Source organism: Oryzias latipes, chromosome 9 (assembly GCF_053564925.1).
Source record: "Oryzias latipes strain Hd-rR chromosome 9, Olatipes_Hd-rR_3.1".
Classification (NCBI taxonomy): domain Eukaryota; kingdom Metazoa; phylum Chordata; class Actinopteri; order Beloniformes; family Adrianichthyidae; genus Oryzias; species Oryzias latipes.
This window is the reverse complement of record NC_136245.1, coordinates 25,838,385-25,851,878: the sequence shown is the minus strand read 5'-3', so window position 1 is coordinate 25,851,878 and position 13,494 is coordinate 25,838,385. Positions and strand designations below refer to the sequence as shown.

The 13,494-nt window shown below is 40.2% G+C and overlaps 2 protein-coding genes across 2 annotated transcripts; both read left to right on the top strand.

The window, feature by feature from the left end:
* The first annotated feature begins 16 nt into the window (after window positions 1-16).
* On the top strand, window positions 17-4,394 carry si:dkey-190g11.3 (adenine nucleotide translocase lysine N-methyltransferase). The gene is made up of 6 exons (XM_004072319.5): window positions 17-155; window positions 1,665-1,857; window positions 2,589-2,693; window positions 2,800-2,940; window positions 3,020-3,070; window positions 3,149-4,394. Exons 2-6 carry the CDS (start codon window positions 1,690-1,692, stop codon window positions 3,335-3,337), a joined length of 654 nt encoding a protein of 217 aa, XP_004072367.1. The 5' UTR covers window positions 17-155; window positions 1,665-1,689; the 3' UTR covers window positions 3,338-4,394.
* Window positions 4,381-9,578, top strand: plk2b (polo-like kinase 2b (Drosophila)). The gene is made up of 14 exons (XM_023958364.2): window positions 4,381-4,812; window positions 4,901-5,008; window positions 5,114-5,230; window positions 5,411-5,540; window positions 5,677-5,860; window positions 6,009-6,207; window positions 6,340-6,487; window positions 6,598-6,692; window positions 6,973-7,105; window positions 7,262-7,342; window positions 7,699-7,858; window positions 8,059-8,188; window positions 8,330-8,440; window positions 8,533-9,578. The coding sequence occupies exons 1-14, from the start codon at window positions 4,636-4,638 to the stop codon at window positions 8,722-8,724; spliced, it is 1,965 nt and encodes a 654-aa protein (XP_023814132.1). The 5' UTR covers window positions 4,381-4,635; the 3' UTR covers window positions 8,725-9,578.
* The last annotated feature ends 3,916 nt before the right edge of the window (window positions 9,579-13,494 follow it).

The following is a 13,494-nucleotide window of genomic DNA, read 5'->3' as shown; positions in this document are numbered from 1 at the left end:
GCAGGGGTGAACTCGTTTTCGGTCTCTGATTGAGTCACGCAGTTGGCGGACATTTGATAGGTCGGGCACAAAGTCGAAGGCTGGGATATGTTGACGGATAAGTCAATCCCTGCTCCGGGAGGCTGAGTGCGCAGACGCAGAGGGGGGCGGGTCAGGTAGGCAGCTCCGTCATGTGTGCTTCTACAATCCATTTATAAATCTATAGTTCTTTTAGAAATTCATTAAAGAAGTTCGATTTTGCGCTCTCTGGTTGTGTATTACCCATATGTGCAAACGCGCTTTCATTTGAATGCGCTTTACGCGTTTCGACACTTTAAAGTGTCCCGTGCGTTTTTTCTGGATTTGGCTGTAAAAATACTACTGAACTGGTTTCGGAAATAATTTGCTCAGGAGGAGTTTATTACTGCAGACCTGAAAAGTTTCAAACTCTCGTTGTTTGTGCTTTGTTACAATAAAGCTCGTAAAAATGAAACTTTCTAGAAGGTTTCTGCAGAAGAAAAGGTCACTAGCCCCATCTGCTGTCAAGTTTGCTGCTGGCCAATAATAATGATTCATTGACAAAAAGCGTGTCTGAATCATTTCAAAGTTGCTGTCTTGATATTATTTTAAATGTAATCTATTTTTTTCTCATTTTTCCAAAGGGTATAATTTTGTATGTGAGCTGTTAGAGTCAACATTTCCGATGTATTTTGAACACATCTTAAGTGAACTTTTTTTATAAATTTAATTTTTGAATTTAATTTTTTAAAATATTTTAATTTTTAAATTAAAAGAAAAAAAATAAATGTATTATGAATTAATTGTTTTAAATACAAAATAATTTACACTTTAAATTTGATTTTTTTATGTACATTTTTTTTTTTAACAGTCAGGAAAAAAAGACACGACTTTTTTTCTAATTATGTTTTTTTCCTAAAATGAATCAATCTCAAGTTTGAAAAAAAACAGGAAAAATGAGATAACAATAAGCTGCTCCATTCTTCTCAAAGTAGGCCTGAGACTTTGCTTCTCTGTCATCTGTCATCAACCTGAGCTCTAAGATCTGAATGACCTTTTTTTCTTTTTAAAATGTCATGCTTTAAGAGCTTCCTGCAGGCCAACAATTGCAATTACACGCTTTCCTTTTCTTACTCAGTTGCTCAGTGATTTTGGCTTTAGGCCAATATCCCTCTGACTTTTACCTCAGTCAGTTTCTTGCCACTTGGGCACCACTTGGAATCACATTTAACTGTAAAAAATGCATTTTTACTCTTTGGATTTCTTTGTAGAGTTAGTAAAACAGTTGCCAGTATGAATTATTCCATTATTTCTTACTTGGAGAATTGTTCCTGTTGACATATACTGGTGACTATAAACAGATCCCTCCAGTCTCTAGTCTTCTAGTTTTCCCACAATGAAACAACCTTTTTAGTTCTTTTTTATGATCAATAGAATAGTTTAGTTTGATTTAAAGAAATCTGATCCTACTTTGTGAAGTTGTTGATTTAAAGTATGCCTAGAGTTTAGATTGGCCAACAATGATGCCCACTATTCTCAAATAAGTAAAACTATCTAAAACATATATGCACTTTTGGATAATTAAAATGCATGAACCTATAGAATTGGTATGGGAATTCTAGGTTTACATTTGTTTTAAATAATCCATTTTTTTTGTTTGTTTCCAGCAAAGCCATCACAGATACTTTCCCAATGGAGGACTCAATTGATCAGATCCTACAAGATCACAGTAGCATCTTTCCAACCAATAGACCCCATCCCATTGTGTCAGCCTGCACAGGGGCGCTGCTTACAGGCGTATATGGAGTATGGAGCCTCTTCGCCATGCCTGGCTTCCGCAAAATCCCATGGAAACTTAAGGTAAAATACTCACATGTGTTCTTTGATCTGCCCGCTCTTCACTTTTTGCCTTTCAAAAATAATTGCTGCATGCACATCCAAAAATAAAAAGAAATAAGACAAAACACAACAAAAGGGCCTAGATGCAGTTAAAAGTGTCCAATAATAATTATTTCCTTGTCTTGGAGCGTAGAGCTCCGTGCTAGCAAGAAATCTGGGAGAAGGAAAAGGGTAAGTCTTTTTGAGTAATCATGTTCAGGTTTCAAGAAGAACTGAATTGTCAACAAATGTGAGGATTAATTAATGACATGTTTTATACTTATTGTGATCTTGCTTTTACTGAATGATCACTGAGGTTTTCCTAAATCACAGTGTTTTCCCTCCACTTTTGTTGCTGCCAATGCTGTGTCCCAATATTAAGTTTATATGAAGGGATTGTGAGTTTTTCAAGTTTAATATGTTTCAGAAAGTTTACAGGTGACCTATGAAGTTCTCATAGCTCGAGATCAATTAGTGTTACTGAGATTGTAGCACGCGGGGTTGGTTTAACTATTAAGCAGATGATGCTGGTGTGAAAAAATGCTTTCTATCAGAATTATCACTGGAAATGGAACAATGTTTACAGACGAAAATCAGACTTTTCAGCATTTTTCTTATTAACAGTATCTAATTGAAAGGAAGACATTTTGTAAAAAAAAAAATGCAGTAATATATGACGTGTTAAAATATCACGTACTTGTACTGTGATTCAGGTTCCATATTTGCCCTCCTGTAAAACTCAAACTCGGAACGTCATGACATTGCTTGAAGGACGAAGAGGCCGCTTAGCAGATTTGGGGTCAGGAGATGGAAGATTAGTGAGTGACACGTCAAAATTCTATGTTTTTTGTTGTGTGACCGAAATTAAAGTTAGAACGTAAGTATTTTCTGGAGTTGACCCAATTCTGTTTGAAATTATACCAGGTCTTTGCAGCCTCCTCTGCTGGTTTCCAGTGCACTGGATTTGAAATCAACCCTATTTTGGTGGCATTTGCACAAAGCAAGGCCTTATGGAGAGGAGTCCGAGCCAGTCAGGCAGTCTTCCTGAAAAAAGACTTCTGGAAGGTCTACTAACAGCTTCTTTGACATTAGTACTTTTCTCACACTTGACGGCAATCACATTTGTTTTATTTTTTCTTTACAGACAGATTTGTCTTCTTTCAACAATGTGACGGCTTTTCTTGCTCCAGGAGTGGTGAGCAGTTATTCAATGAAAAACTCTCTTTTTCACATGTTTTTTGACAACCCTGACAGCTGAGTTCTTCATTTACAGATGCAGGTGCTAGGGGAGAAACTGTTGACGGAACTCCCTGACGACGCGCGTGTCATTGCATGTCGCTTCCCGTTTCCTAATTGGCCTCAAAAAATGTCCATGGGCTCTGGTCTTAATGAAGTATTTGCATATGACATGCGTGCTGTGCGCTTGTTCTTAAAAAGTTCACCCAGCACAGCCTGCAAATAAGTACCAATTTCTTCCTAACACTGTCATTCTGAACTGAACTAAACCATGCTGTTGCTTACTTTCTTGCTTTAATGAAACCCTCATTGTGCTCATTTAAACAGCCTCATTGAGTTATTTTTGGAAAATAATTTAAAAAAAACTTTAGAGGAAAAAAAACCTGCTGTGATTTTTCATGCCTGGCAAATCAGTCTGAGCCTCATCCACAGAGGAAGAAATGTATGTCTGCACAAAATGCATCTTTGTCATTCTTATTATCACCTAAAATTAAATGTTTACTCTAGTGTTTGTGGTACAATCTATAAAAACAAATATATATGTAGTTTTATCTATAAAATAGGAGTTTATTTTTGGGGTGAATGTTTTCTTTTTAATGCTACGTAATATATAAGAACCAAATTTTTCACTTTTGTGCTCTCAACTAGCAGTATAGTATAAATTTTTTAAAACAGTTTTTAAATTTAATGTTTTACCTCATCTTTTACTTTTTAAAGTTGTGTTTCTTTTTCTTTTTAATGCCTATTAATGGAATTGTGCATTAAACTACTTTGGCCCCAAAATTACTAGATCAATTTTAGGAAGAAACACTTGAATTTACCAAATTGCCCGTAAGTACGATTTTTTTTTTTTTTAATTTATTTGCACAAATGCAACATTTAACAATTTACCTCTAGAGAAGTATTCAGTACACACCTTTAAAAGGCTTAGACACCATGTTTTTCTAGCTTCTATGAATCAGAGTGCTTCAAAGTGTGTACTAAGTACTGGTTGCTGGTAGACGCTGTTCAACTTTGAAAAACTAAAAGCAGTCAAAATGTCCAACATCATCTCAGTACGTGGGAAGAGGAAACCGAATAAATGATGCTGTGCAGTACCACTCAAAGGTCACCTGGTGCTTTATGGTGACTTCACCAGTACTTTTATGGACTGCACCTCCTTCACCTGCAGAGTGCGCAGTACCACAAATGCCCGCTTGAGGGGGCTAAAGATTCAAACTGTGTCCACAAATATGAGGACAACCTGTGAAAAATGCAAATAAAGCGCATATTTTCTCTTTTGTAGCATGGATTCAAATAATTTAAGCTTGCACTGCGTCAAAAGATGGAGTTTCTAATAGTATGTGAGATCCGGGTTTCATGGCTTTCTTTTGGCTACCAGGCAAAACGCATGCCGTCGTGTCACGTGTGACGTCAGAGAGGGGCGGGACGCAGCGAGGAGTGGGGGGGGGGAGCGGGTACAAATAGTCGCTAGGACTCGGCTGTTGCATTCAGTGCGCGAGAGTAGTTGACAAACTCTTATTTATGGAAGTACAAAGGAGCAGCGGGCTCCAGCAAATCAACATGTGTGAATCAACGCAGAGATCCTGCGAGCCTCGCCGAAAGAGAATGGATGAGCGCGGAGCTCCATCAGAAATGGCAAGGATCATCACTGATCCTGCCACGGGGAAGTGCTACTGCCGTGGAAAAGTTTTGGGAAAGGTAGCGCACAGTCTGACCTTGGATTATGTTGACGCAACTTGAAGGCATCAGATGCTTAACGTTGGTATTTATACCCATGTCTTTCCAGGGGGGCTTTGCTAAATGCTACGAGATGACCGACCTCTCCACCAGCAAAGTTTACGCAGCCAAGATCATCCCACATGCGCGCGTCTCCAAACCGCACCAGCGGGAGAAGGTTAGCGCGCAGCCGCTGCGTCTTTGCGCACCGGTTGTGGTTGCCAGACGAAATCACACAGGACTGTCCATAATCACAGTTGTGACCGGTTTTCTTTCTTCCTAGATTGACAGGGAAATTGAGTTGCACAGAGCTCTGAACCACAGACACGTTGTCCACTTTTATCACCATTTTGAAGACAAGGAGAACATTTACATCCTGCTGGAGTATTGCAGTAGAAAAGTAAGTGCAAAGGCTTTTCTACCAAATCCATACTGATAAGTGTCTGATCTAAGGTTAACTCTCTACAGTTATGTGATAGTTTCTACTCCCCTGTAATTCTTTGGAAATCCTCATTTGTACAATCAGTGAAATCTTTATGGTTGGATGCTCCTAAAATCTCCCCTTTCTGTCATTTTACAGTCACTTGCCCACATTCTGAAGGCTCGCAAAGTACTCACAGAACCAGAGGTGCGGTATTACCTGAGACAAATCGTCTCTGGACTGAAATACCTGCATGAACAAGAAATTCTTCACAGAGACCTTAAGCTAGGTAAGAAGCATCATATTGTAGATGCATTCTGTACATAAAGCATATCACTTTACAATATTTTCTTTGTTGTGTTCGGCTTTGATCTTTGTTGAGGTATCTAATGCTCATCTTTTTTACTCGCTTACTTTCCCCACAGGTAACTTTTTTGTGAGTGAGTCCATGGAACTGAAAGTTGGAGACTTTGGTCTGGCTGCCAAGTTGGAGCCAGTGGGAAACAGGAGGAAGACGATCTGTGGGACTCCCAACTACCTGTCCCCCGAGGTGCTCAACAAGCAGGGTCATGGCTGTGAATCTGACATTTGGGCCTTGGGCTGTGTAATGTGAGTAACTTCATTTTTTTGGGGGGGGGGCAAACATCCCACATTTCAGTAATTTTAGTATGAAATGGTGTTTTAGGTAACATAATAGCTTTTAGATGTGCTTTATGGAGATGAAAACACTCACTCAATGAACTCTGTCCTACTGCAGGTACACCATGCTGTTAGGCAGACCTCCATTTGAAACCACCAACCTGAAGGAGACATACAAGTGTATCAGAGAGGCGCGTTATTCCCTCCCATCCTCCCTGTCACCACAGGCCAAACAGCTAATTTCTAGCCTCCTGGCCAAAATTCCAGAGGACAGACCCAACCTGGACCACATTCTGAGGCATGACTTCTTCACTCAGGTTAGACACTGCAGCTGCTTACATTTCTGCCTCTGCTCGGTCTGTCTCATTCTCTCTAAATGCCATTGTGTAGGAGTTCAGCTGTGACCTCCCATCCTCTCTGCTGTGCTGACCCACTTTTCATCTCCACAGGGCTTCAGTCCAGAGCGTCTGCCAGTAAGTTGCTGCCATTCAGCACCAGATTTCCACATCTCCAGTCCCGCCAAGAGTTTCTTTAAGAAAGCTGCTGCCGCGCTTTTTGGTGGGAAGAGGGACAAAGTCAGATACTACGAGACTCTGAGTGAGTATTGCAGCATCCATATGCTTTTTGGGGCATTTATTTTACAACAGTCTTGGATCTGTTTGGCTACAGATTGGATTTTACATTGAATTTCTATTTTTCTTATCTAGATAAATTAACCAAAGAGGAGGAAGAGATCTACAAACTGCAGCATGATTTGGAAAAAACTGTCATCGGCCAGCAACAGAGCAAGAATCTGTCTCAGGTGAGAAAATTGTTTAGCATTTGCATAAGCGTTAGTTGCTTTCGTGGCCGATTGCTCACCCAGCAAATGGGTGAAATTCAGACGCCAGGCTGAGGATAACTCCGTGCGTCACTATGATGCTGCAGCAAACTTTATAACGGGGATGGTTTCAGATCAAACCAAATCCCCTTCTGTTCAAGCCTTACACTTTTTAATCTGTGGGTGACCACTGAGTCATCGCAGGAAGAGATGATCTAAACTCTCAGACTCTAAACTCTGTCGTCATTCATTCTCACCTCAGAATGGAAGTATGCTTCCGCCATATGCTGGGAGCCCCGTTGCCCTGGCAACAGAGAGCCTATCCCCGACGACGCAAGATACCATCCGCCTGATCGTCAGGGGGAGTCTGGGTAGCTGTAGCAGCAGTAGTGAATGTAAGTCCACTCACAAAAGTCTATCTGAGTCACTTTTCTATAAAAAGGACCACTCTCCCAAACATGATTGTGCATGAATTATAGAGATCTGATATTTTAGCTAGACGAGTGCTGTACAATCTGATACTAACTGACCCCTTGTGGTTGTTCTCACAGGCTTGGAAGACAACACAACAGGGAGTGTGGCAGATACTGTTGCTACTGTGTTAAGGGGATGTCTGGAGAACATGCCTACAAGTAAGTGAACTTGTTCAACCTCATAGCACGTCTTAACAATTTCACAAATCCAGTCACAAGTTTGATGAAGCTTGTCCGTGACTAAAATGCTTTAAATAAATCAACTTAGTTCTCGGAGAATTCAAAGAATTGAAAACATGCAAGTTAAAGTAACAACGCACAGCTTACTTTACACACCCAGAATACACAAAGAGTTCTGATCCAAGGCTTTAAATCTTGTCATACTTCATCTTCCTTCAAGTCTCTTGGATTTTAATGTTTGCTTTCACAAAAACCTAAGCTCTATAGGGTCTTTTAAGTTATTACTTTTCTCTTTATTTGGATCTAACTTCAATTTGGTTCCAATTTTCTCACAGCAAACGACATTCCTTTGACCTCAAGCAGCTGCAGTCTTCAGTGGGTGACTAAATGGGTGGACTACTCCAACAAGTATGGCTTTGGCTACCAGCTGTCTGATAACACTGTGGGGGTTCTCTTCAATAACGGCACTCACATGAGCCTCCTGCCTGACAGAAAGTAAGCATTCCTCTTTGCTTCTTTTTTTTTTCTTATATAACCTCAGTGCAAGTGTTATTAGTCACAGCATTAAAGCAAACTTGTTAAAGCTTATAGGATACAAAGACTTACTCTTGAAAACACATTTAGGAAGTCTGATTTTTTTTTTTTTATCAGAAATATCTATGAAGTTGTATTTATTCATTTAAATTTTTTTTCAGGACCATCCATTATTATGCAGAGTTGGGCCAGTGTTCAGTCTTCCCCACCTGTGAAGTTCCTGAGCACTTTGTGGGCCAAGTGACTGTCCTCAAATACTTTTCTCTTTACATGGAAGAGAATCTGATGGATGTAAGTCCCAGTATCTGTCCACCCACGCCTTCACATTCTTGCACTTTATCTTTATTCCCTTGTTTTTCCACACCCTGCATGAGCAACTCCTTTCATGTTGCAGCTTGTCTGATCCTGTCATGTTGCCGTTTTGCTTCTCAGGGAGGTGACCTCGGTACAGTCACAGATACACACATGCCCAGACTCTACCTTTTACAGTGGTTGAAGTCTGACCGCGCCCTCATGATGCTGTTCAATGATGGCACTTTTCAGGTAGCTACACCCTCCTTCACTGAACAAAAAACTCTCACTACCCTGATGCTCTACAAATACGATAACAATTTTTATTTTTTCCTTTCCCAAAGGTCAACTTCTACCACGATCACACAAAGATCATTCTGTGTTGCCAGAGGGATGAGTACGTGCTGACATACATTAATGAGGAACGGGTCTCCAAAACCTATAAACTCAGCTCGCTGTTGACGTCAGGCTGCCCCACTGACCTGCACCAACGCTTGCTATACTCCCTCAACATGCTTCTGCAGAGGTGCAGCTAAAGCCACAAACATGCAGTTTGGACAAACAAACAGTTTTTCCCCACTGTGTTGCTGCAACGCTGCGGAGAAACAAGGACACTAAGAACCCGTGAAAGACAGGCGGATATCAAGGCTGGACTTGAACAAATGAAAAAAAAAAAAAAGACTCCATTGAGCCGTCGTGACTTGTCGTCGGTGCAGGAGAAATTACATTGCAGAAAGAGACTGAGACAGAAATGTAGCACAATGACTGTGGATGGAAAAAGGGCTCATTTGTATGTTGGAAAAGGAGAAAGGACTAAACGTGTTGGTACGAGATGTTAGGAGGACAAAGAGAGGGGTGCGTGGAATGTGAAAAGGAATGCTGGGCTGGCACCAGCTTTAACCATGTCTAGCATAGCTGTTCGACTTAGACAGAGCTGGACTGTAAGATAATGTCAAGTGTATGTATTCAAGCAGTGTAAAGAAATTAATGTGTGCGTGAATGCTGCAGAGTTTTGGTGTGTGTCTGCCTGAGTGGGAGCGGTGTAATATCACACAAACTTTTAAAACTGTGATTTGCTCTTTTTATTGACAGATGGGCTCAGCACTCTTTGCTGAGAGCTGGAGGGGTGATGTAAGGGAGGGGAGAGGTGTGAAGAGACATTAATTAACCCATTTGGACCTAATGCTTATAAGGTCATTACAGTTCATGTGCTAAGAGGGCTCTTCTAGTCTAAATGGGTTAAGGACAAGTGTAGTAGACATCCTGTAAGGATCCTTTAAGAGCCATTATCACCTTTGTGAAATTGTCCATCATAACTTATTGTGTAAGAAAAAGTGCAGTATTTATTTATTTAATAAATGAGAGTGTTTTCTTAAAAAAAAAAAGAAAATGGAGTGTACCTATTTTTGTTTTTTAAAAACCACCATCACATCATCTGCCTCTTTTTTAGCAAGGTGCTTACTTTAGTTCAGAATGCCCTCAAAACTGGAGGGCAGGTATTCAGGTTTATTTTTGTGCCCGTGTTCTCCTCCTCCAGAAGAGAGCATCTTTAGGGAATTATGTGAAAGCTGAATGGTCTGACTCAAAGCAAGTTTTTCACCTTCTCTTTTGTTTGGGTTGCAAGCACACACAAAAAAAGTGGGATGTTATTAGAGTGATAAGAGAACTTGCTTCCACTGAAGTTGTTTCAGCCTTCTCCTTTGCAGATTTGTGAGGAAAAAAAATAGAGGATGCGGAAGAGGACTGACTGTGTTGTGCGGCGGACCTTGTCTTAACCCTTGTGCTATCTTAGATGACCCCACCCTTACATTGATGTGTTCTCCCCACCATGACAAAGGTGGATAAAGGTGGAAAGATTTCATGTAATCCATGGACACCAGTTCACAAATCATTGAAGAAAAAGGGTTCAGCGCACTGTCCCAATGTTAAAGTGCCTAGGATAGCACAAGGGTTACAGAAACACAGAGGTGCTCATTATCTCTCACAGATAACCCATGAGATGGGCCGGGGGTTTGAGGAATGAAGGCTGAGTGGACATACAGCACAAATAGAAGAGCCACAGTGACAGACTTGGTCTGTGTCACAGATTGCATCACAGCATTTCAGTCATTCTTGAGCATCCTTTCACATTCAGTCACAGTAACCGTGGAAACAGGCTGAGCAATTTGACAAGAGCTGGAAATCAATGAAGCCTGCGTAAAAGACATGCAGCTCATCGTTCACTGGCTGAATTCAGCAGAATTTTATACAGGGAATTGTAAACACTTGCCTGTAATTGGCCCAACTGATGCACTCTTTGTTTGGTTCGCTCGTTCTTTGTTCCCCACGCGATTGTTTGATTCAGCTGTCTGTTGAACGTCTCTTCACCTTTTGTGCTTACGTAATGATGGGAGTTGAACGTGGAAGTTTGACTCATCCCTTTTGGATGTCCACTCGAAATATCTGGGCTCTTCAGTGTTCAATAATGAATGTCTCATGCATAAACATACCCACACAAAGTGAAGAAGAACAGGAAGCAGGCCACAAAAGGAAGAGTCGGGAATTATTCATGACGACACCTCCAGGTCTGGGTCTGTTTTCTGACAGTAATGGCCTCAGGAATGGATGCTTCAGTCTTGACAGGGATAGATTGTGTTGTTGATGGGAAGTTTTCAGGCCAATTTCTACTCCAGGTCTTAACAGCAATAGAAGTGCTGCATTTCTTGAAGATAAATTGCATGTAATAACTCTTTCCGAGTGAAGACGAAAAGTGGCTCTTTTCCGTAAAGTCCAATATAGACTCTGCTTCTCTACAAGTGTATTTATGAAATATGAAAGGTATGAATTCAAATCAAGTTGCAAATAGGAAATAAACAAAAATCTCCAAGTTCAATTGCTCCAAAACAATGAATTATGTAATTACACCTGTATCTTCACACAGAGTTGGGACTCTGTTTTGTTGTGCTAACAGCCTGGAAAGTTTTTTTCATGCATACATCTTTATTTGTTGAGAGTAGTTTACTGGATAGACGAGGAAGAATCTTCCCACCTCAACTTTTTTTTGTGTTTGTGATTCAAAGCTGAGGATTTCATGGAGTTTTCATCTGTCAGAAAAGTGAGTCACTTTGTCTATGAAAGGGATTGTAGGCAAACTCTGCAACAGGAAGAAAGAGGGAGAAAAAACCAGCAACTTTGAAATGTGCGCACACTGGGATGCACTTGAGGGATTAGAAGACCTTTGCATATCCAGTGTCAGTGCATCTCCTCCCACTACGTGGACAAAAACAGATGTACTTTCGAGGGAGCTTGGATGAGTTCAGCTTTGCCCATTCTCTGCTCCTACAGTATCGACTAGAGAGATGAGCAATGCTGTAGTCTTTGCCAAGCTGCCAGTGGAAGCTCACTCCAATATTGTATTGTTTCAAAGATCCTTCTTTTCCAGACGGTGTGAGATTATGTGTGTGTGTTTCCACTACCTGTCAAATCTAGTTTCTTTTCAGGTCTTAAAAGATGTACAGATTTGTGGATGAGTCACCACACAAGATCTAGCGACCACTTACTGTGACGTTTGTTCACGCTCATCTTGTTCCTATAATTTCCTACAATCACATTTTTTAAACTCCATTTGCTTAAAATAGAACCTTCAATTCAAATTTCAGCTCTTTCGTCAGTAAAAAGCTGTACTGACTCCAAGTGCACCTCTCCACAGCAATGCACAAAGGAGAAAATGAGAAAATTCAGAAATATAGATTTAGATGTTTTCATCAAACAACCTAAACAAAAACAAAAATTGGCCATCCTTGCATGCATTTATGACTCATGGTTTCTGCTTCATGTCCATTATTAAAAGCAAATTTAGCAAGGCACCAAAGTCACACGTGCCTGTGTGTCTTTTAGTGTCTGTTAGTGTCGTGAAATATATTAATATTCCTGAGTGCATGCAAAGAAGCTAATAACTTCCTCCTTGCCATTGTCCTCTTTTTCTCCATCTCCCTCTGACTCTCCGATGACCACCTGTCCACTCTTTAATTAAACTGTCATTACTTAAATGTTTGTGCCTCCCCCTTTATTGGACTCATCAAATTACTACATAATTGCAGGGCTATTTTTCAGGTCAGATCATGATCAACAGTGGTGTGCACAGAGTGAACTCAGACAAGCTGTTCCAGACCGCCTGCGTCACACACCGTCACATGCAGCGGATGATCATCACTGGCTGATCTTTATATGAATGACTGACAATCGCTTTTTCTGTTCCTTTGGATTTCCTACGTCTCCTCTAATTACTCCTCTGTGGTGTCTGTGGAGAATGTGACTTCCTTGAAATGGGGCAAGGAGCTGTAGACCTCTTTCATAAAAGCATCACATGATTACGTAGGCAGCATTATGAGAGCGAGGAAATATGAGGCTAAAGAGGGAAAAAAAGAAAACTGCACAGAGAAGACAATTTTTCCACGTCATTTATGTGGCACATAAAGGTCTGTGCACCAATGATTAAAGAAATTGTAGACATAAAGACATAAGGTCAACAAAAAGGGTTTGGAGGGAAATTTTGGAGGGAAATTTTGCTTTGGACACATGTGGAGGGAAGGAAAGAAACTTTAATCTAAAGTTTCACCATCACAAAATATCCCAGGATGAAATCAGTTTGATGAGGAAATGGTTTTACAATGTCTTTGAAAAATGAGATTGGAATGCTTGATGAGTCAAAGGTTTGATATTCTAATTTCCTAATTCTTACTGCATGAACAAATGCTCTAAAGTAGCAGCTTCCGGAAAGAGTTAAAGACTCCAATTCAAACTATTTTTTTAACATGTTCTTGTGGCATGTTTCTTATGATGGGGGATAAAGAACATTAAGCTTAAAATTGCATTTCTGAGTATTTCATTATTCAGATTGATGTGTATCAGGAGCAGTTAAAAAAATGCAGTTTGAAAAATCTTGTAGTTGTTACGTACAAACTTCAATCGGCAGGCTAAAAACATCATAATCATTATTAAAAGACAGCTGGGAATGCTTTTACAATAGATTAAAAGATGGCTGGAGTGAGACTTTGAAGAATGCTGATGGCAGTACCCACTTTTACTGTGAACGTTCTTGACATTTGTTTTGTAAATCTTTTCTTTGCCTTTTTTTCTGTAGGTTTTTGTTTGCTGTCCTTGGAGGAATGAATGGCTTTGAAAAAGTTACGCAGCACTAAACACCATCCTGTCATGAAGGCATGCAAGCTTTAACAGATGAGGGATTAAACATGTTGGTTTTGGAGATAATTTCTGCCCAAGTATTTCTCCGTAATAGCCACACCATAGGATAAATTCCATCCGTA

What these genes read in the sequence shown, in the direction of transcription:
- si:dkey-190g11.3 (XM_004072319.5), top strand. Translation starts at nt 1,690, where the DNA reads ATGGAGGACTCAATTGATCAGATCCTACAAGATCACAGTAGCATCTTT. An exon ending in TGAAAAAAGACTTCTGGAAG is followed by an intron (nt 2,941 to 3,019) that starts GTCTACTAACAG and finishes TTTTCTTTACAG; the next exon opens with ACAGATTTGTCTTCTTTCAA. An exon ending in CTTTTCTTGCTCCAGGAGTG is followed by an intron (nt 3,071 to 3,148) that starts GTGAGCAGTTAT and finishes CTTCATTTACAG; the next exon opens with ATGCAGGTGCTAGGGGAGAA.
- plk2b (XM_023958364.2), top strand. Translation starts at nt 4,636, where the DNA reads ATGGAAGTACAAAGGAGCAGCGGGCTCCAGCAAATCAACATGTGTGAA. An exon ending in CAGATACTACGAGACTCTGA is followed by an intron (nt 6,488 to 6,597) that starts GTGAGTATTGCA and finishes TTTCTTATCTAG; the next exon opens with ATAAATTAACCAAAGAGGAG. An exon ending in AGCCTCCTGCCTGACAGAAA is followed by an intron (nt 7,859 to 8,058) that starts GTAAGCATTCCT and finishes ATTTTTTTTCAG; the next exon opens with GACCATCCATTATTATGCAG.